Source organism: Panthera onca, chromosome E1 (genome assembly GCF_046562875.1).
Source record: "Panthera onca isolate mPanOnc1 chromosome E1, mPanOnc1 haplotype 2, whole genome shotgun sequence".
NCBI classification, from domain to species: Eukaryota; Metazoa; Chordata; class Mammalia; order Carnivora; family Felidae; genus Panthera; species Panthera onca.
In genome coordinates, this window is record NC_138352.1 from 58,166,975 (window position 1) to 58,188,254 (window position 21,280).

General features: G+C 47.3%; 3 protein-coding genes across 5 annotated transcripts in view; 2 read left to right on the forward strand and 1 right to left on the reverse strand.

Annotated features, from left to right (window-relative positions):
- The first annotated feature begins 7,617 nt into the window (after positions 1-7,617).
- On the forward strand, positions 7,618-14,260 carry PSME3 (proteasome activator subunit 3). Of its 2 annotated transcripts, none has more exons than XM_060646012.3 (11): positions 7,618-7,891; positions 8,586-8,618; positions 8,739-8,801; positions 9,000-9,104; positions 10,004-10,052; positions 10,594-10,706; positions 10,973-11,041; positions 11,182-11,249; positions 11,349-11,403; positions 11,525-11,611; positions 12,490-14,260. In XM_060646012.3, the coding sequence occupies exons 1-11, from the start codon at positions 7,850-7,852 to the stop codon at positions 12,568-12,570; spliced, it is 765 nt and encodes a 254-aa protein (XP_060501995.1). In that variant the 5' UTR covers positions 7,618-7,849; the 3' UTR covers positions 12,571-14,260. The 2 variants fall into 2 exon arrangements, with proteins under 2 accessions (XP_060501995.1, XP_060501994.1); XM_060646011.3 differs by lacking the exon at positions 7,618-7,891 and adding an exon at positions 8,356-8,481.
- A 54-nt stretch (positions 14,261-14,314) lies between these two features.
- Positions 14,315-21,280, reverse strand: part of PTGES3L (prostaglandin E synthase 3 like) — a 98,971-nt gene continuing 92,005 nt past the window's right edge. Inside the window, exon 8 of the mRNA XM_081791308.1 lies at positions 14,315-14,327. Coding sequence (XP_081647434.1) covers positions 14,321-14,327 — 7 coding nt within the window. The 3' untranslated portion in view covers positions 14,315-14,320. The remainder of the gene's footprint in view (positions 14,328-21,280) is intronic.
- AOC2 (amine oxidase copper containing 2) lies at positions 14,372-20,665 on the forward strand. 2 transcript variants are annotated; one of them, XM_060629185.3, is made up of 4 exons: positions 14,372-17,242; positions 19,065-19,350; positions 19,585-19,714; positions 20,039-20,665. In XM_060629185.3, exons 1-4 carry the CDS (start codon positions 15,655-15,657, stop codon positions 20,303-20,305), a joined length of 2,271 nt encoding a protein of 756 aa, XP_060485168.2. In that variant the 5' UTR covers positions 14,372-15,654; the 3' UTR covers positions 20,306-20,665. The 2 variants fall into 2 exon arrangements, with proteins under 2 accessions (XP_060485168.2, XP_078293241.1); XM_078437115.2 differs by having other exon boundaries at positions 19,065-19,161.

Below are 21,280 nucleotides of genomic sequence, written 5' to 3' on the forward strand. Positions count from 1 at the left end.
ATAGTAGATAGTGCGTAGTAGTGAGCTGAATCTCTGCCTCCCTGGTTACACCAAAGAAGCTCCAAGTTTGGTCACAAATTTAAGCATCAAAAATACAATGATTGGGACGCCTGGGTGGCTCAGTCCTTAAGCCTTTGATTTTGGCTCAGGTCGTGATCACATGATTCACGAGTTCCAGCGCCCCCATCCGGCTCTCTGCTGTCAGCACAGAGCTTGCTTTGGATCTTCTGTTCCCCTCTTTTTATCCCTCCCCTGCTTGCTCTCTCTCTCAAAAATAAATAAACATTAAAAATATTTTTTAAAAAAATACAATAACTAAAGGCACTCGATGAAAGCATTTGGTGAATATTTTTTATAATCTTCAGTAGAGAAGGTCTGTCTAAGCAGGACATGAAAATCAAAACCCGAAAAAAGGAAAATATTGAATTTTACTCGTTAGAAATTAAAACTTTCTGCACCATCAATGACACTGTAAAAAAAAATTTACAAAAGAAAAATGTAGAAAATGGTTGCAGCTCAAGATAGAAGGGAATTTCCTCAATATACAGAACTCTATTCAATGCATAAAAATACCAATGGGCCTGGAATGAAATGGGCAAAAAATATGAAAAAGCAGCTCACAGAAAAACAAATGATTGATAAAGAAATAGATGTTTCATTTAACTTGTAACCAAGTCAATGGAAATTAAACTTAAGTGAGGCAGCATTTCTCATTTATGAGATTGATAAAAGCTGAACCGGTTGATAACATCCACTGTTAACATCTGCACAACTATAGAATGCCATTGGCTGGGAGTGTCCATTAGTATAATCTTTTCAGAGGTCAAATTGGAAATGTCTATCAAAATTTTCAATGTTCATATTCTTTGACTTATAAAATCTCTAGGAATTTTCCTAATAGATATTCAGGTGCACAAATGTATATGTACAAGAATGTTCACTGCTAAATGTCTTTCAGCAATAGGGGATTGTTTAAATAAATTATGGTGTTATTCATTCAGCAGAATACCATGCAATCATTAAAAGAAAATAAAGTAAACTTGCTTTTTATTTGGTTCATTTGGCCACTTTGAGAATAGTCTGAAGCAGGGCAAGGGTGGAAGCAGGGAGACCAGCTAAGAGGTTTTCCATGAATTGAGGCAAGAGATGATTGATTGTCAATTGAAATAAAAATTATAGGCAGTATACATGGTATGATTTTATTTGTACAGAAAAAAACATGGTATATGATATGATGTTACATGTTACAGGAAGTGATACACAACAAGCTGTGACTGAACAATAGGACAGAGACTTTTTCTTCTACTTAATGCAAGTTTGTATTGCTGGGTTTTGTTTTGTTTTGTTTTCCACAATAAGCCTGTAATTCATTTACAACAAAATCAAACCTTTATAGAAAGATAATATAACAAATACAAGAAGTTATTATTTTTTATATTCTCCATTAAGGTGTGTTTTTCCTATGGATTTTAACACAGTTGTATTTGTACTTATAACCTATCTGCAATTTTTGTATCCTGCTTTTAAAATTTAACATTACAGGGGCACCTGGGTGGCTCAGTCAGCTAAGTGTCCGACTCTTGATTTCAGCTCAGGTCATGATCTCAGGGTTCATGGGTTCGAGCCCTGCATTGGGCTCTGTGCTGACATCGCAGAACCTGCATGGGATTCTCTCTCTCCCTCTCTCTCTGCCCCTCCCCTTCTCTCTCTCTCTCTCTGTCTCTCTCTGTCTCTCTCAAAAAAAAAAACACAAAAAAAACAAACTTTAGGGGTGCCTGGGTGGCTCAGTCAGTTAAGCGTCCAGCTTTGGCTCAGGTCATGATATGGCAGTTCACACTTTTGAGCCCCACGTCGGGTTCTGTACTGACAGTTCAGAGCCTGGAGTCTGCTTTGGATTCCATATCTCCCTCTCTTTATGCCCCTCCCCCACTCATACTCTGTCTCTCTCTCTCTGTCTCTCTCTCAAAAATAAATTTAAAAAAATTTTAAACCTTAAAATTTAACATTATATATTATTTTTCATTTTGCTACATAATTTTCATAGTTGTCATTCTCATGGCTGCATTACATCCAATGAGTGACCTTAATGTATTTTTTTTAATTTTAATGTTTATTTATTTTTGACAGAGAGAGAGAGAGAGAGAGAGAGACAGAGCATGAGCGGGGGAGGGGCAGAGAGAGAGGGAGACACAGAATCTGAAACAGGCTCCAGGCTCCGAGCTGTCAGCACAGAGCCCGACCCGGGGCTCGAACTCACAGACCGTGAGATCACGACCTGAGCCGAAGTCAGACACTCAACTGACTGAGCCACCCAGGCACCCCAATGTGTTTCTTTTTTGCTGGAAATTTCCATCGCTTCCAGTTTTGGTGGTTACATTCATGCTGCCATGAAGAGCTGACTGATGCCTTGTGATAGGGTCTCACAATTGGGATTTCTGAATTAAAAGAGCATGGCTATTCCATGTCTACTGATTAACATTAGCAATTGCTTTCAAAAAAGGTTGCACATAATTACATTCTGCCTCCAGAATGAGAGAGCCTGTTTCACGATGTGTTGGCCAGTATTAGGTATCATATATCTGAGGAACATGGGCTAAAAAATGGCACTTGCCTGTCATTTTAATTGGCATCATCTGTTACTTGTATATACTGGCTTGCTGTAGGAGTTCCTCTTTTGTGAATTTTCTGTTTCCATCCTTTGGCTCATTTATCTGCTAGGCCCTTAATATTTTTCTCAATATTTTTCATCAATCTGTGTGAAGGGTCTATTAAGGTGTTTTCCAGATGTGGAAAAGTTTCAAAGTTTTATGAAATCAAATCTTTCCTTTTTTTCTTGGTGACATATTGCTTAGAAGGTTGTACTAAATAAATAAATAAATAAATAAATAAATAAATAAATAAATGTTAAAATTAAATTCTATTAAAAAAAAAAGACAGTTGTTCCCACTTCCAGAAATAACTTTCCTATTATTTTAAGTGTATGTGACCTTTCTATAACTGGTATTAGATGCAATGTGTGGGACTAGATTGCTCTTCTCCTGGTATTGCTAACTAATTAGAGATTACAACCTTTTTCCTCTTGGGTCTTTCAGCATGACACCCCCTCCCCTCCAACACATACACAACCTGGAGGAGGTGAATGGAATCATCCCCAAAGAATTCTCACCTTGGCCTGGTTTGGCCGGTTCATAGTTCTACATTTCTTCCTGCTTGGCTGCCACCAACACCATCTCAGAAAGGTCCAGAGATGTAATGAGCTTTTAAAGCCAAGAGCATAGGGACACCTGGGTGGCTCAGTCGGTTGGGCATCCGACTCCGGCTCAGGTCATGATCTCCCAGTTAGTGGGTTCTGGCCCCGTGTCGGGCTCTGTGCTGACAGCTCAGAGCCTGGAGCCTGCTTCCGGTTCTGTGTCTCCTCCTCTGTCCGCCCTTCCCATGCTCATGTCTTGCTCTGTCTCTCAATAATAAATATTTTTTTAAAAAACTAAAAAAAAACAGAGAAGAGCATATAGAGATTACAACTAGGGACTTAGAAGTCTAGACTGCCTGGGTTCAAAACCTATCTTTGTCATTCCCCAGCTCTGACCTTGAACAAGTTGTTCAACTGCTCTGTGCCTTGTTTTCTGATTTATAAAATGAGAATAATAGTATATGTCACATAGAGTGATGTGATGATTAAATAAACTACTAATATTAAACACAAAGAGCAATGCCTGGCACTTAGTAAAGTGCCTGTGCCCTGCTGCTTGGGGAATATGTGACAGTCAGCATGCATAATGCTTGAGGGATTGTCAATAATGGACAAAATACACTGTCATTGGGGTGCCTGGGTGGCTCATGTGGTTGAACATCAGAGTCTTGATTTTGGCTCGGGTCATGATCTCACAGTTGTGAGACCAAGCTCCACGTTGGGCTCTGCACTGGGCCTGGGGCCTGATTAAGATTCTCTCTCCCTCTACCGCTTATGTACTGTCTCTCAAAAAACAGTACCCTAAGTCATCAATTCAATAAATATTTATTGAGGACCTACTATGTGCTAGTTACTCTTCTACCTCTGTAAGGATACACTAATGAACTGTTCTAGTAGTTTATATTCTGGAGGAGAGAATTTGACAGTAAACTTATAAACAAATAAGATGATCGGTAATGGTAGGTATTAAGGGTGGAATTGTGTCCCCACAAAATGTGTTCAAGTCCTAACCCCCCAGTACCTGTGAATATGGCCTGATTTGGAAATAGGGTCTTTGCTGATGATCAAGTCAATCAGGTCATTAGGTTGGGCCCTAATCCAATTTGACTGATGTCCTTTAAAAAGGGACAATCTGGATACAAAGATGGATGTGGGGGTGCCTGGGTGGCTCAGTCGGTTAAGCGTCCATCTTCGGCTCGGGTCATGATCTCACGGTTCATGAGTTCAAGCCCCGCGTCAGGCTCCGTGCTGACAGCTTGGAGTCTGGAGCCTGCTTCGGATTCTGTGTCTCCCTCTCTGTCCCTCCTCTGCTCACACTCTGTCTCTGTCTCTCTCTCTCTCTCAAAATAAATAAACATTAAAAAAAGAAAAAAAGACGAGACTAGCCTACGGTCCTCCAACCCCACCACCATCTTCCTTGTTTTCTCCATCTGGCATACTTAAAACAAACAAAACTGTGTACTGAAGTATAAAACACATATAGAAAAGGACAAAAATCCTAAATGTACAACTCAATGAATTTTCACAAATGAACACACCCATGTAACTGTCCCTCGACTCCCCTCCCCCATGTCCCCTTCCAGTTGCTACTCACCCCAAGGGTAAACAATACCCTCAGTTCTAAAACACCATAGATTAGTTGTTTTGAACATCATGTAAATGGAATCATACATTATGTACTCAGTGGAGATGGGGGAGGGAGGGGTGATAAATGATTAGGGAAATGACTTTGCAGTGTGGGAGAGTAAACTTGTCAAGAGCATGTAGTAGGCTCTCAGGCAGTGTTGTGCACCCATTTGAGATCTGTGAACATGAATTTAAGGTGAGACCAGTCATCGGTGATCACGTTTGATTCACAAGCACCAAGAATGAACAGTTTGTTAAATATAGTGGTGCCCTCGACAACTGTTCGCTGAATAAATAAATAAAAAATGAGTGGAGTATTACATAAAACATTTGGATAGGAGAGGAAGGGAAATAAAGAAGGAATGTGTACCCTGTATCCATCTTCTTACAACCTATCTGAAGACAAAATACAATTATTTGAGAACAAAGTCATATTTCGACAAGCACAAACATATTAAGTTTTCAACTTAAAGTTACTGATTCTGAAAGAAATGCAGGGCAATGGCATACTTACCATAGGATGAAGTTGATTTGGGAAAGGATTCCTGAGGTTCCAGATCAGAGTTCAAAAGTTACCAGGTGCAAAGTGTTAACAAAAAGCAGAGGTAAAAGAGAGAAAACTAGCAGACGATAATAAGCAAGATCGACAGTATGGGCTATGTCGTATGTAGTCTGGAAGAAATGGAAAAGGACTTTGAGTTTGGAAGCAGGGATGATAATAATTATATAGTTTAAGGAGTAACCTCTTCATGCTAAGCACTAGCAGGTAGCATATCCGACTGGTGGCTGCTATTTATCTGCTGCCTGCCTTGTGTTCAGACACTGTGCTAGTTCTTTTTTTTTTTTTTTAATTGCCACGGGCTTTCTTTTTTTTTTTTTTAACGTTTATTTATTTTTGAGATAGAGACAGAGCATGAACGGGGGAGGGGCAGAGAGAGAGGGAGACACAGAATCGGAAGCAGGCTCCAGGCTCTGAGCCATCAGCCCAGAGCCCGACGCGGGGCTCGAACTCACGGACCGCGAGATCGTGACCTGAGCTGAAGTCGGACGCCTAACCGACTGCGCCACCCAGGCGCCCCTGTGCTAGTTCTTTTACATATTCCTAATTTCCAATATTCACAAACACGGAGTTACATATTATTTGTTACCAAAATTCCATTTTACGGATGGGGGATTTGAGACTCAGCGTTTCAGTCATCTTCCCCAAAATATCAGTTAGTAAGGAGTTGGGGTGGGATCTGCAGCTAGGTCTGATTCTGAAGACCCCAGTCAGTGGCACTTCATTTAACCGCGTATTCCCACCATCTCTCTTGTGCTTCCCACATTATTCCTGGCCTGCCCAGGAATAATGCTGAACTGCCAGAATGACCCCAAAATGTAAATCAGACGACCTGCCTTTGCACTTAATCCAAAGTGTTTTCCTAACAATCCTGCCACCCCACTCCCACCCGCAGTTCACTAAGGAGTCTTTCAATTTCTTCAACAGAACAACCTCTTCCCCTCCCCAGGGCATTTGCCTGTGCTGCATCTCTAAGTACCTTGTACCTTCGGAGCCTCTTCCCCTCACTCTTCCCCAGTTAAACCCTTTACATCCTCTAGATCCTCCCTTGTCACACCATCTGAGAGGCTGTCTTTGGCCATTCTACGTAAAATAGACCCCTGGTGTTCTCTATGTCAGTCACTTGTTTCCTAATATTTACCATATTTTGCAATTATGTTGTCAGGTTATTTTCTAATGTCTTTCCCCAGTATTAAGACCCAGGAGGCCAGAGAACTTGACGCTTGTTTACCTTTGATGTCCCAGAGATGTGCTTTTCAATACAGGAGTGTGGCACCTCTGAACTGAGATGTACAGTATGTATAAAACTCATACTGGATTTCGAAGACTTAGCATGAGAAAAGAGTGTATAAGATCTCATTCATATTTTTATATTGATGACATGTTAAAATGATGTTTGGATAAACCGGGTTGAAGCACTGATCAAAATTACTTTCACCTGTTTTACTTTTTAATGTGGCTACTATCTAATTTTAATTATATAAAGAACATTATTTCTAGGCTCCGGGACAACGCTGTCCCACGGCCTAGTGCAGTGTCTTCTACTTTATTGAGTGAAAGAACCAATGTTAAGAGACAGACCGAATGAATGGATGAGTGAAGAGATACGGTCTCTGCCTTTTATTAGGAGAATGGATATGGCGTTTGTCGTGGAAGTCAGGAGATCTGGGTTCTGGTCCAGGATTTACTGTAAACACCGTGTAGCCTTGGACAAGCACTGCCCGACTCTGGGCGCCAACTTGCCCATCAGGCAGGCAGCTGTTCTCTGAGGTCTGGAAGTGTATGAGAGTAAGTGGCGGAGAAAGGCGGGGAAGCCTGGTACAACAGAACTTGTCTTCAGTTGGCTCTAGCCTAACACTAGAGCTTGGGCCGACGGGAGGAGGCAGCAAGAGTCACAGACTAGAACCCCCGAGCCCAGCGCCGGGACCGCCGGCTTCCTCGGTCCCACGTCACTGGGGCGCGACGGCGTTGTCCGTCCTGTCCTCGAGGCGGCTGCGGTTCAGAAGGTCCCTTCGGTGAAGGCGAGTGCCGAGCCGACAGAGGGTCAAACAGTACTCGAGTCTCTCTAATGTTCAGTTTTCGGCAAACTACCTTCTGCCGCCCTCCCCACTTCTTCACCCTTACCCGCTCAGGAAGCCGGGAGATAAGACTCCAGCCCGCAGCGTCCAGAGCTAGACCTCAGCGCGGCTGCGCAGAGCACGTGCTCATCCTCGCCGGAGTCCCGGCGATTGGCTGTGACGTAACTTCCGGCGTGAGCGGCGAAAGCCGGGAGGGCGAGCGAGAGAGCGAGCAGGCAGCAGGCAGCAGGCGGGCGGGCGGACGGCACGGAGGGAGGGTGCAAGCGAGCAGTGAGTGAGCCAGCGAGGGCGGCCGAGTCCCTAGAACAGCCGAGATTCCTCCCGTCCCTCTGACCCCCTCCCCGGAGCCCACAGCGCCTCCGGTCTCCAGTGGAGCGGACACGGCCCGGCCCGGCCATGGCCTCGTTGCTGAAGGTGGATCAGGAAGTGAAGCTCAAGGTAGCGGCACCGGTCCGGGCCTCCTTACCCCTCGCTTCGATCTCCGAGCAGTCTGACCGGCTCCCCACTCCCCATGGCGTCTTTGTCTCCCTGGGGACACCAGCTCTGAGCTTCCGCTCGGCTCAGCCCAGCCCCCCACTCCCAGAGATGGCACCGGGGGAGAGGATATTATAGGGTGGCCTTCTAAACCGCGTCTGGTGGTGGAGAGCCCCTGGGAGACCTCCGCGGACACGTGGTGGACTCAGCACTGTAGGCCAGTGACAGCTGGAAGTCCCCCAGCCCAGAAACGTCCCCCCGCCTCCGGATGCTACCGCTGCTCTCCCCCTACCCTTGGCGTCAGGCCTGCCTGGTATCAAAGGCTGGGTCTGGATGGGGATGGCACGTTTGTGAGCTCACACCTCCCCTCTCTACCTGTCTTTTGTTTGCTCTCAAATTCAGACAGCTTCAGACACTGGAGGGAGGGTGGGAGGGAAGACAGGTGGGTGCTGCTCTTAAGCCCCACTTCCCTCTCCGAGATGGAGAAATGGATCCTCAAAAAAATAAAGTATTTACAGTCTGGGGGCCTCTCAGCTTCTCATTACAATTACAAGGTGAGGGGAAGACAGCTGGATTTGGGTTTTCCCATCCTGCCCTTACCTCTATTGGCCAGGTACTGACTTGGCTGTTACTGAATTGCTCTCTTTGTTAATTTTAGGTTGATTCTTTCAGGGAGCGGATCACAAGTGAGGTGAGTACAATAAACAGAAACATAAGTGTTGGTTGGTAGCTGGGAGTTTCCAAAGAAGAGATCTGTAGAGAGAGACCATCCCACAATTATTAATTGAGCTGTATTTTCCTTCATCTGTAGGCAGAAGACTTGGTGGCAAATTTTTTCCCAAAGAAGTTGTTAGAACTTGATAGTTTTTTGAAGGTGAGAGACCCTTTTATTTTCTTCTGATTCCCCAATTTTTTTGGCACTGGTCTTTCTGTCAAGTGGGACAAATCATGTGTTGATTCTGTTTTGTTTTGTACTGTAAAACACTCTCATTTCTTGCCCTTCAAATGAAATACTTCTTTGTTCATTTTGAAAAGACTAATGTTGTTTTGGGGGTGGGTGTCTCTCTTTCAGGAACCAATCCTAAACATCCATGACCTAACTCAGATCCACTCAGACATGAATCTCCCAGTCCCTGACCCCATTCTTCTCACCAATAGCCACGATGGACTGGACGGTGTGAGTGTCCTGTGTTTTTCTTTGTATTCTGGAGCAATAGGTTCTCTATTCTCTGTTCTCTATTTCCTGGTCAGTTTGAACATGTACAAGGAGACAGCGGGATTCGGATCTAGGAACAAGGGCTCTTACAGACATGATGATTCCAGTACACCCCTTTTCAACCCTAATTTTCATTTATAGCATGAAGTGTATAACCTAATGCTCCACTGTCCTGGAGTGAGTTCCAAATAGGACTAATAGCTACAGGTTCCCTCAAGTTATCTGGTCTGTCCCTCTGGCTCTAAGCAAGATTTTTCTTACCCATCCGAATGTCTTGAGCATTGTTTACAGGATGAGTAGTTCTTGCTATAGAATTGTAGTCCCTGTCTTTGCCCCTGCATCTTTAACACCTAGCGCTTGTCAAGTTGTTCGTTCACATTTTAAAATAACACTGATAACACTGTATTGTTGTTTGAATTACTGTCTCATCGATAGAGCTTGCAATTCTGGAAAGCAGAAACTGTCTTAATCATCTGTATCCCCAACACTTAGTACTGTACCTGCTACATGTATTAAGTGCTAAATACATGTTTGTTGATTGAATATTGTGCTTCTTTGTGGAACCAGAAGATTTGTACATATTCCCTTAATTATCCTCATCTTGCATTTAATGGTTCATTTTCCCTGTTGTGTATAGTATCCACCCCCTCCCCTAATTGCTTAATGTGTTATTTGAAAGGAAAAAGTGTAAGTTGTTTTGTGGCAAGAATGTTTTCTTAAAGCCTTGTGTGTGCTTAGTAAATTGTGCATAAATTAATAAAACAACTTATGGGGCCAAAGAAGGGATTGGACTTGCTTGAAGGGTGACTTGTGATGGGGGTATGTCAAGAGCAGGCTAATTCCCGTCTCTGTGTCCTTAGCCCACTTACAAGAAGCGAAGGCTGGATGAGTGTGAAGAGGCCTTCCAAGGTAAGAGCCTGCCCCACCTTACCCACTCCCTGGCTAGCAACCTGAGCAGGAGGATTGGGTCTGGTGGTCTCCTGGTCAGGAGATAGAATCAGATTTTATTTTTCAGAGTTAGCATTCTCAGATTCTCCAAACATAATCATTATTTAGCACCCAAAACCTAATTTCCCAATAAACAGAGAGGGTTTAATGTAGTGTGGACTGCCAAGGGAGAGAGATTAGAAGTGGCTGCACATCTCAGATTTTTCACAGAAGTCCCAGTTTTGTGTTATTTTCTCTTCCTTAGTAATATTGGTACATTAAATCTTTAGAGCATATTTTAATTTCTTTATTCTTCAGACTTTGGTTATACTTTAGACACTCCTTCGCTAATACGTACATTTTCTCTTTTTGATTCTCTTGGTGGTGTCATGGTTTGCAGATAGGGTTGTGATAGATAAAAGGCAGAGGTCATAGCATCTCATGGGTTTGGGAAGAAGAGAGAAAGGTGGGGGGTGTTAATGTCCTCCCTACCCCAAGCATTTGACCTTCGTGTCCCTGCCAGGAACCAAGGTGTTTGTGATGCCCAATGGGATGCTAAAAAGCAACCAGCAGCTGGTGGACATTATTGAGAAAGTGAAACCTGAGATCCGGCTGCTGATTGAGAAATGCAATACGGTGAGGCGGGGGCTTGTGACCTATGGGCTGACCCCATAGCCCCAGACCCAAATAGCCTGGCTTGAACTGAAAAATGTTGGATGTGCATTGGGAGGCATGGAGGTTATAGGGGGGTTGGCACATTAAGTTTCTTGGCTCTTGTGCTTCTGGCATGTGGCCCTAGCGGCATGAATTGTATACTTTCATGGCTTCAGCAGAAAAGGCAAGGGTCCTCATTTATATACTGTATTATTTATCATATGTATTTTGGTCCCCTCACCCTCCAGGTCAAAATGTGGGTACAGCTCCTGATTCCTAGGATAGAAGATGGGAACAACTTTGGGGTGTCCATTCAGGTAATGTGCTCGTATTACAAACTGGAGAGGAAGGTTTAGGAGGTTTACTTTCCTTTCCCCTGCTTTGCCTGTTTTCCCTTTCCCTTTGGTCTGCTCTCTGGGTGACTTGGAAGTGACTTGACCCACTTGGTTTTTTTTAGGAGGAGACAGTTGCAGAACTAAGAACTGTTGAGAGTGAAGCTGCATCTTATCTGGACCAGATTTCTAGGTAGGGCTGCTTGGGCCTGGCCCAGGAATCAGGGACTGGTGATGTGGCAAGCACTGTCCAGGGTCTCCTGCAGCTTCCTCCTCTTCTCTCTCCTTCCAGATATTATATTACAAGAGCCAAATTGGTTTCTAAAATAGCTAAATATCCCCATGTGGTAAGTAAGGGTTTGGGGGTCTGAGGGTGGAAGTGGAAGGAGAGGGAGACCGTTTCTGGGCAAGAGCTGCCTGTGCGCAGTCTGGCGTCGGGAACTAGCCTGTTCTCTGCCCTCCTTTCAGGAGGACTATCGCCGCACCGTGACAGAGATTGATGAGAAAGAATATATCAGCCTTCGACTCATCATATCAGAGTTAAGGAATCAATACGTAAGTAGCCTGACATATCATCTGACTGCCCACGGTCACCCTGGCTATTAGTTCTGGGGATCATTTTCTTGCTGTGCTCTGGGGGTCAAGACAGGGGATGGAGTACGATAAAATGAGTAGGATAAATTCTCATCAACTGAGTGTTGAGAACCATGAAATCTTTGGGAGCACGTAGCTGGGGGCCCCCTTTCTCTTTGGACAGCAGGGAGTGCAGTGCAGTGTAGGCGTGAAGATACGGGCATTAGAGTCAGACAGGCTTAGGTTCAGAACCAATTCTTCCTGTAATCTGTGGCCTTGGGCAGGTTGTTGAACCTAAAACTCCAGTTTCTTCATCTCTAAGATGAAACTTAGAGTATCTACAGCGCCCAGGTGGTTTTTAAAAGTGAGTGAAATAGGGGCGCCTGGGTGGCTCATTCGGTTAAGTGTCTTGACTTTGACTCAGGTTGTGATCTCGCAGTTCATTGGTTTGAGCCCTGCGTTGAGTTCTGTGCTGATAGCTCGGAGCCTGGAGCCTGCTTTGGATTCTGTGTCTCCCTCTCTCTCTCTGCCCCTCCCCCTGCTCACACTATGTCTCTCACTCTCTCAAAAATAAACATTTTTTAAAAAATGAGTGAAATAACACATCAAAGACCCAGTGTAATTGTTAGTACATTAGGTGCTCAGTAAATGTTAGTTGTTGCTAGACACTTGGGTCCTGGGAAGTACCCGGGAATCCCGTGTGTGGGTATTAGAGAGGGGAGGTGGCCACCCTGAATTTGCATTCCGGTGAGTGAGATTGGGATTATGCGTATGATTGCTTAGGGATTTGTGGTTGGTATCTTGTTTCCTTGGGAAGTTGGGGTGGAATAAATGTGTGATTTTCTGACCTTTTCTCCCAGGTCACTCTACATGACATGATCCTGAAAAATATCGAGAAGATCAAACGGCCCCGGAGCAGCAATGCAGAGACACTGTACTGAGGCCAGGGCCAGGGCCAGGGGACTCTGTGAGTCTGGCTCAAGACCGACATTGCCTTGGTTTGTTACATGACTATCGTGATGGGGAAACTGGCTGGAAATAGTAATCGCACCTCTCTCTGTTTTTAGTTAGAGTCTAATGAAACTCTCATGTAGTTCTGTGACGTGTTTACCTCTTTTTTCAGGCCTCAGGAACTCTTCTATTTCCTTCCCTAATACCCTACACCCGACCTGTCCTAATTTCTGGAGAACTCCAGGTTTGTGTGTGCAGGATATCAGCACAAGAATATTTGTGTTTTCTCTCCCTGCCCTTTCCCTCCTGTGTCTTGGGCTTTGTGTTTTTTTCTTTCTTTTGATTAGTTGATTAGAAGCTGAGGGAACTGGAAGGAAAGTGCTAGGTGTTTTTTAGGAACTGGAGTCGGGGGGGACCAGCTCCTCTCCTCTGACATAAGGTTAGTGTCTCTTGCCACTGTGTGGGACATTGGATCCTCCCTCGCACAGTTTCCCTGGTAATGACTTAGGGTTTCCCATTCACATACCTCCCACCTTGAACCTGATCATGACAAGAAACACCTTAGGCCTTCAGCCAAATCCCTAGCTCCTTGAGATGTTTTTATAACTAGGATTTTCACATACACATATGTGTGTGGTATACACAGACAGACAGAGCATATGCCTTCCTACTCTGTTACCTGATTTCCCCATCCCTTCATCTGTGGTGTTGTCCCATACACCCCCCCCCCCCCCCCAATCCCATGAACCCTGTCACACATCATTCAGAAAGTGATAGTTGTCTTAGTCCTCACCCCCCAGGGCCCTTTGTTTTGCTATTATAGCCTCTTGGTGCCCAGAGGCTGGTAAGTTGGAGGAGAGCTAAGAGATGAGAAGCAGAGGATTTGGGGAAGGCCCCTTTCTCTGTGACTCGGGTCCTTTTGGGCGTTATTGCAAAGGATGGTCCTCTGACTCCTGGTTGCCTCTTCCCAGGCCAGTTGTAAATGGGCTGGGGCTGTCTGCAGCTGTGAGGGCCAGATGCTGCTGCTCCTGCTGGGCTTTCCTATGGGAAAAATATTTCTCTTATTTATAGTATTGTGCTTCCAAGGAAAGCAGCACCTGTGTGTGTGTGTATGTGTGTGTGCGTGCACACGTGCACGTGCGCATCGTGTGTATGTGAAAATCTGCTGGGCAAGTCAAAACTATAGAAGAGTTGCCTCCTATCTCTCTAATCTTCCAGAGATATCACTTGATACAGCTTTTCTGTTAGCCGTCATCAAACCCCCACTTTTTCATTCTGCCACTACTGGAGAGTCCGTATCTGCAGTCAGCCTGCCAGTGACTCTCAGTATCTGTTTCTGACTTTTATTCTTCCCCTGTCTCCTTGCCTTCAACCCCAATCACATTTCCGCCCAGATGCATCATTTTTACTCCCAGTATGCTGTAGAGAAGGAGTCAGGATGCTGTCTTCCCATGAATAGTACTCAGTAACAAACCAATTGCATTTTAGTTGGGCAGTGCCCCTACCCACCCTCCAGATCCCTTCCAGCTGAAACCCTTCCCTACTGCCACCATGTGTTTCTCAGTTTCCCTTTTTGTTTGTTGGATTATTCTGCCCTTTCTTCTCACTCTACCACCCTTGGATCGTAATGTAAAATTCTTTTACCATGTCAAGAAATTATTAAAAATGCAGGTACTTTGACCTCTTTCTAAAGCTGCAGATCCTGGTGCGATATTCTGGTGACTAGGGACATACCCGTACTCAAGTGCGTGCACATGGGCACACCCACCTCCACATACACCGCCAGCCACCCTGTTGGGGATTTTTATACCAATTGAGCTCTTTTCCCTAAAATAATGGGAAGACTGAGATTTCCGCCAACCCAGAGGCCGGGGTGGTCCTTCATTTGTGTTCAGTCTGAATTAACGTGAAAGTTTGCTCTTCCCGAACCTAAGCTGCTTGTCTCTCTCCTTTCAAGATCCCAGCTCCTTCCTCTCTTCCTTGGTGATACCCATGAACTGCCAGTAGAGGCCACTCTAGTTCCACGTGTGGGGAATCACCTGGCTCAAGGCACACCCTACCCTGTCATTTTCTATACCTTATACTAATTTTCCCCACTGAGTAGTGGCTTAAATTTCTTGAGGAGATACCAGGGACTCCTGGTTTTGGTTTTCCAATGACTTGGAGGGCTGTCTAGGACTGTAGCTGAAATAAAGTTTCCTTAACTTCTACCTTGCAAAGTAGCCTTCTGGTATCCAGCGATCCCCTCATTGTCTGCAGAAAGAGATTTGAGATCTTGAACAGCGGAGGAACATTTGCTGTATTTGGTTTCAGAGCTTGGTACCAGTAGCTAACAGTTTTTGAATGCCTCCCCTGTGTTGGGCTCTGTTAAGCACGTTATGTGCATGGCCGTGTTTAATTTTCATGAATCTTGGGTAGTTTACCCCTTCTTGTAGGTGAGGACACTGAAACTCATGATAAGTGACGACTCTGAGGTCCCACAGCTTAGGGACGGGGTGGGTGGTGATTGGTGTACAAATCCGACTGCTGAGCCCAGGTGCTCACTGCTTCTGTCCCACTAACTAGGTGAGAGGCCTGATATTACAAAGCAGGGGCTTGGCCTTTGGCAGCTGGCCAAGTGCTTCTTGCTGAACTGGGTCCTGGGAATATTGGGGGTAGTGCCCGCTAGGAGGTAGGAAAATGGATAGTTCCGTGCCTGGGTGTAGCACACAGCACTTCACTGGGCATCTGAGATCTGCATTCTGCCTCAGACCCATTCTGAGTGAAAGGTAGAGCTTACAGTTAATCCCTTGAGTCTAGTCTGAGTGACAGTGATCAGAACTCTTACCAGTGCTGCCACCAGGAGTTCAGGGGCAGGGGACAGGCTGTGCACGTGGATGTAGTGCCTTGAGCCAAACCACGGAACAGAAAATTGGAACAGAATTATATAAATTAAAGTCAGAAATTTCCTGTCCAGCCCACAGGGTGGAGTTTTCTCCATTCCTATCCATCCTACTGAATATAAACCCTGATTTGATGTCAGTAGGGGGAAGGAGCAGCTGGTAGGACTCACATTTCAGCTTTCTGAGTTCACCATGAATCTCAAGGTAGTCCTTGTGTTCTTGGCACTGTCCCTCATTACCATCTTTGCCCTGGCCTATGTTTTGCTGACCAGCCAAGGTGGCTCCAGCCAGCCTCCCCGCTGCCCCTCTGTATCCCCCAGTGCCCAGCCCCGGACACCCCCCAGCCAGAGCCAGCTGTTTGCAGACCTGAGCCCAGAGGAGCTGACGGCTGTGATGAGCTTCCTGACCCAGCAGCTGGGGCCAGGCCTGGTGGATGCAGCCCAGGCCCGCCCCTCGGACAACTGCGTCTTCTCGGTGGAGCTGCAGCTGCCCCCCAAGGCTGCTGCCCTGGCCCACCTGGACAGGGGGAGTCCCCCGCCCGCCCGGGAGGCACTGGCCATCGTCTTCTTTGGCGGACAACCCCAGCCCAACGTGAGTGAGCTGGTGGTGGGGCCGCTGCCGCACCCCTCCTACCTGCGGGATGTGACGGTGGAGCGTCACGGGGGCCCCCTGCCCTATCACCGACGCCCCATGCTGGGAGCGGAGTTTGCTCAGATGTGGAAACATTTGAAGGAGGTGGAGCTACCCAAGGCACCAGTCTTTCTGGCTTCTGTCTTCAACTACAATGGCTCCACTCTGGCACCTCTGCATGCCACCCCCAGTGGCTTGCGCTCAGGGGACCGTGCTACCTGGATAGCCCTCTACCATAACATCTCAGGTGTTGGGATTTTCCTTCACCCAGTGGGGCTGGAGCTACTGCTGGACCACAGGGCCCTGGACCCTGCCCGCTGGGCTGTCCAGCGGGTCTTCTACCTTGGGCGCTACTATGCAGACTTGGGCCAGCTGGAGTGGGAGTTTAAGGCTGGCCGGCTGGAAGTTGCTAGAATTCCTCTACCCCTGCCGGATGGGGCTTCATCCCTGAAGTCCCGAGCCCCCCCAGGTCCTCTCCCCCCTCTTCAGTTCTCACCTCAGGGCTCCCGATACAGTGTGCAAGGGAACCTGGTGGCGTCCTCCCTCTGGACATTTACGTTTGGTCACGGGGTGTTCAGCGGCATGAGGATTTTTGATATTCGGTTCAAAGGCGAGCGAGTGGCCTACGAAGTCAGTGTCCAGGAGTGTGTGTCTGTCTATGGTGCCGATTCACCCAAGACAATGATGACCCGATACTTGGATAGCAGCTATGGACTTGGCCGTCACAGCCGGGGCTTGGTTCGGGGAGTGGACTGCCCCTATCAATCTACGATGGTGGACATCCACATATTAGTGGGCACTGGGGCAGTCCAGCTGCTCCCGGGTGCTGTATGTGTGTTCGAGGAGGCCCAAGGACTACCCCTTCGGAGGCACCACAATCACCTTGAGAGTTATTTCTATGGTGGTTTGGCTGGCTCAGCCCTTGTAGTCAGGTCTGTGTCATCCGTAGGCAACTATGACTACATTTGGGACTTTGTATTGCACCCAAATGGGGCTCTGGAAGGGCGGGTCCATGCCACAGGCTATATCAACACGGCTTTCCTGAGTGGGGGTGAGGAGAGCCTCCTCTTTGGGAACCGCGTGGGGGAACGAGTGCTGGGGGCGGTGCACACGCATGCCTTCCACTTCAAGCTGGACCTGGACGTGGCAGGTGAGTGCTTGGGTGAGGATTGAGAGTTGGGGTGGAGGAGAGGGAAGGGAGACCCCCAAATCAAGCCACAAGCAGAGAGTGGCATGCTAGCACCACGATCTATTGTGGCAACAGAAAGGGACTGGTGTGTATTCAACTGCAGTCAGCCCGAAACACCGGGCTGACCTGGCACAAGAGGAGGGATGCCCTCACCCGGCTCCCCTGACTTGCTGTGAAACTAGCGATTGTGAAACTAGTTTAAATGCAATGGCTGTGCCTGGCTGCCTTAGTCTCGAGTGACTCCGCGGGTAGTGAATTTGCCCCGTCATTTGGGGCTGGAGTTGGGGCTCTGAGATTTTCCTAACGGATTCTGAGGGTCAGTGGTTATGGGGAAAGCAGGAAAAGGAAGCAGTCTAACAAGGTTTTCAGAGTAGAGGTGGTCCTGGGGCATAAGAAGGGTGGGGACACTAGTTGGGGGTTGCCTCACAGGATTTCGTAAAACTAGACAGAGTACAGTGGCCCCACCATCCTCCTGGGGAGGGTCATTTCATCTCTGCCAGCACATGTCATAACCAGCCCTCCAGTGACACAGCAGGCATGTAAGTCGTGCTGCAAGTGTAGAAAGGGATTTCTCAAGTGGGGCTCAAAGCACAGAGAGGACTTACTGTTCCTGGCAGATTTTTATCAAGAACAAAATAACTAACTTAATAAATCAAAGACTAGGAGACCCAGAAAGGAAAATAGAAGTCTCCGGCCCTTTGGCCTAAGGAGGGTGGGGGGAGATAGGACAAGAAGGGACTGGCCAAGTATAATGCTCTGCAACTACACATCTTGTGACACGTTTTCTATCCTCTTGATTATAAAGACATCATTTGGGGTGGGAGGAAAACTAAGAACATTCCATGTTTGAAATGAGCATATTAACTATTCTTTGACGTATTTGGAACAGGACTTTTCTGATGTGAAGTTTCTCTTGAGCGTTTCTGGTATTAAAGAGCCTGTCTAGGGGTCCCTATAGTGCGCAGCCCAGGCGCCTGCATACGGACAGCCTGCAGAGGCACTGGGCTCGGTGCAGCGCTCTGTGCACCATGCCAGGTGCCTTCACAATAGGTCCTGTTTAAAGGAACGGACAGCCTGAGCCTGCAGAAAGAGTATACGCATGTGCCAAGTGGGAAGAGGAGTGTACATTATGAGTGCAATCGAATCCCGGGGAGGTTTCAGCCAATATAAAATCTAAACCGACTCACTTCTGAAAAAGAAAAACCAAAGTGGTCCCCACCTTGTGGAAAAAGGAAGCAAAATATCAGAGCTGGGAGAAATATGCAGAGCACCCTGGGAAGGGGATTGGGTGTTTCCAGCCAGCTTCTCCAAGACAAATCTCTCTTTCATAGTTAACAAGAATGTCACTAGCCACCTGCATATTCTTTTCCACTTACAGAGCTCAGCCACAGAACAGCTCTTACTATGCCCGCTGTAGAGATTCAGAAAGAATCAGAAGAGCCAAGAATTGGTCCAAGATCTACTAGGTAGACCAGTTGCTACGTTGTCAGATACGTTAGCCACTAATCACGTGGCAACTGAGCACTCAAAATGTGGCTAGTGTGACTGAGGAACTGCATTTTTAACTTAAATGGGTCTAGCCACTTGTGATCTTAACCGTACTGAACAGGGCAGGTTCAAAGAAGATGGGCCAGCACTCGAATCCAGACCTGGGTCCCAGCACAGAGTGCTCTCTGATGAGCTCTGCTGCCCCTTGTCAGGCCAGTGCAGTGGGCATCATGGGGGAACCAAGGGACCGTCTCACCTGGTGTGGACCTCCTTTCCCCCCTCCTCCCCCTGGCAGGGCTGAAAAACTGGGTGGTAGCTGAAGACGTGGTGTTTAAACCTGTGGCAGCCCCTTGGAGTCCAGAGCACCAACTGCAGCGCCCACAGCTGACTCGGCAGGTCCTGGGAAGGGAGGACCTGACAGCTTTTTCCTTGGGAAACCCCCTTCCCCGCTACCTTTATCTGGCTAGCGACCAGACTAATGTCTGGGGTCACCAGCGCGGGTACCGAATCCAGATCCACAGCCCCCTCGGCATTCACATGCCCCTGGAGAGCGACATGGAGAGGGCCCTCAGCTGGGGGAGGTGAGGAGGGCTCTGGGCACTGGGTGGTAGGGAAGGACTGGTCCGCTTCCCCATCCCAGCTCTTGGAGACCCCAACTCACTACCCTTAGCCTACCATTCACCCCCCTACCTCTAAGATCCAAGTAGATATGGAATGGGGAGTGGTCTCACACAGAATCTGATCCGAAAGACTTCTAAGCCAGTAATGGACCCTGACATTTTCTGACACCACCTTCCTTCAACATTCCTGGTCAGATACCAGCTCGTGGTGACCCGGAGGAAGGAGGAGGAATCACAGAGCAGCAGCATCTATTACCAGAATGACATCTGGACACCCACCATGGCCTTTGCTGACTTCATCAACAATGAGACCCTCTTAGGAGAGGTTGGTAGCCCTAGAGGCAGAGGAGAGGGTCAATTTATGCCCAATGTCTTGGCTGCCCAATCCCTGACCGTAGGTTGGAGGGCATGGTAGGTTTCCAGTTCTCAGATTCAGGGGCCAACAAGGGTCACTCCTCTTGGGGTGAGATTAGCTCTGAGACCCTGACCACTCCGACGCTTCTCACAGGATCACCCCGCCTACAATGTGGGTCCAGGGCTGGGCAGAGGTGGAAGCAAGGCTGAGGCTAGGGGCTGGGCATCGTGGCTGAGGGGGGTGGTTCTCTGGGTCTTGCCTCCAAAGTCTTTCAGCCTCTTCCTCTTCCTGCAGGACCTGGTGGCTTGGGTTACGGCCAGCTTCCTGCATATCCCCCATGCTGAGGATGTCCCCAACACTGTGACTCTGGGGAACAGAGTTGGCTTCTTGCTCCGACCCTATAACTTCTTTGATGAGGATCCTTCCATCTTCTCCCCTGGCAGCGTCTACTTTGAGAGGGACCAGGATGCTGGGCTCTGCAGTGTCAACCCTGTGGCCTGTGTCCCCCACCTGGCGGCCTGTGTCCCAGACTTGCCCCCTTTCTTTTACCAGGACTTTTAGCCCCAAGGGTGTGGTGGGACATGGAGGGAGGTTGCTGAGATGTTTGTACCTTTCTCTCTGTTCTCTCTTCCTGCTCCCTTGACTCTTACCTATTAATGTTCCTTAGGAAACAGCCTCCCATACTATACCCTTATATATCCCCTCCATTAATTCCTATTTTCAGTTCATTTTAAATGATGAATTTATACAAATGATATTATTAAAATATTCAAGCAAAAACATCACAATTCTACCACTCAGAAATAGCTAGTGTTCACATTTGGTGAATGTTATGCCAGACATTTCTTTATGCATATGCATTGAAATGGAAGAATAGATGGAATTTTGTAAAAATAGATGGTGTGTGTGATTTATAATAAAAGGTATTACAAGATTTTTATTGCTTGAATTTCTTCTATTTGACTTTTGAAGTATCTAGAATCTGGCTTCCCCCCTCTCCCCCCCCCCCCCGCCCCCGTGCCCCCTCCAACCCTCCCTCCCCCCCCACCCCCACCCCCACCCCCCGGGGAATATTAAGGACTCTGGCTAAGGAAATTAGCAATGGAAGAAGAGAGGGCAAGGGGGATAGACCTGGCCAAGGAATGCTGCTTGGGAAGCTACAGGGCTGGGGGTGGGGGTTTCCTTGGAAGGAGAACAATAGCTCCAAGTTACAGGAAAGGGAACATCTGGCCCTGGGAAGGTGGGGGTTGGGGGAAGAAGCCAGGCTGAAGGGGACGGGGGTCTGCTCTGTGCAGACCCACCCAGCTCCTTACTGGTGGTGCTTTTCCAGGTTCTGGCTGATCAGTTGCATTATTTTGAAATCGCACTCTCCTCTGCCTACCCCAGCTTTCCCCAGTTCCAACCCTGACCCAGAGAGCAGAGTCTGATTTGGAGCCTGGAAGACAAAGCCATGTAAGGTCTGTGGAAATCTCTGCTGCCCTGCTTCTGGCCCGCCCCCCAACCCCAGCCTGCCCCGCCCCCTCCCCAGCCTTCCCA

Bases quoted from the DNA above. Each gene is read 5' to 3' on its own strand.
- AOC2 (XM_060629185.3), top strand. From the start codon at position 15,655: ATGAATCTCAAGGTAGTCCTTGTGTTCTTGGCACTGTCCCTCATTACC. The intron at 19,351-19,584 runs GTGAGGAGGGCT...ATTCCTGGTCAG, and splicing joins AGGGCCCTCAGCTGGGGGAG to ATACCAGCTCGTGGTGACCC. The intron at 19,715-20,038 runs GTTGGTAGCCCT...CTCTTCCTGCAG, and splicing joins ATGAGACCCTCTTAGGAGAG to GACCTGGTGGCTTGGGTTAC.
- PSME3 (XM_060646011.3), top strand. From the start codon at position 8,407: ATGGAGAAATGGATCCTCAAAAAAATAAAGTATTTACAGTCTGGGGGC. The intron at 10,707-10,972 runs GTGAGGCGGGGG...CTCACCCTCCAG, and splicing joins TGATTGAGAAATGCAATACG to GTCAAAATGTGGGTACAGCT. The intron at 11,042-11,181 runs GTAATGTGCTCG...GGTTTTTTTTAG, and splicing joins ACTTTGGGGTGTCCATTCAG to GAGGAGACAGTTGCAGAACT.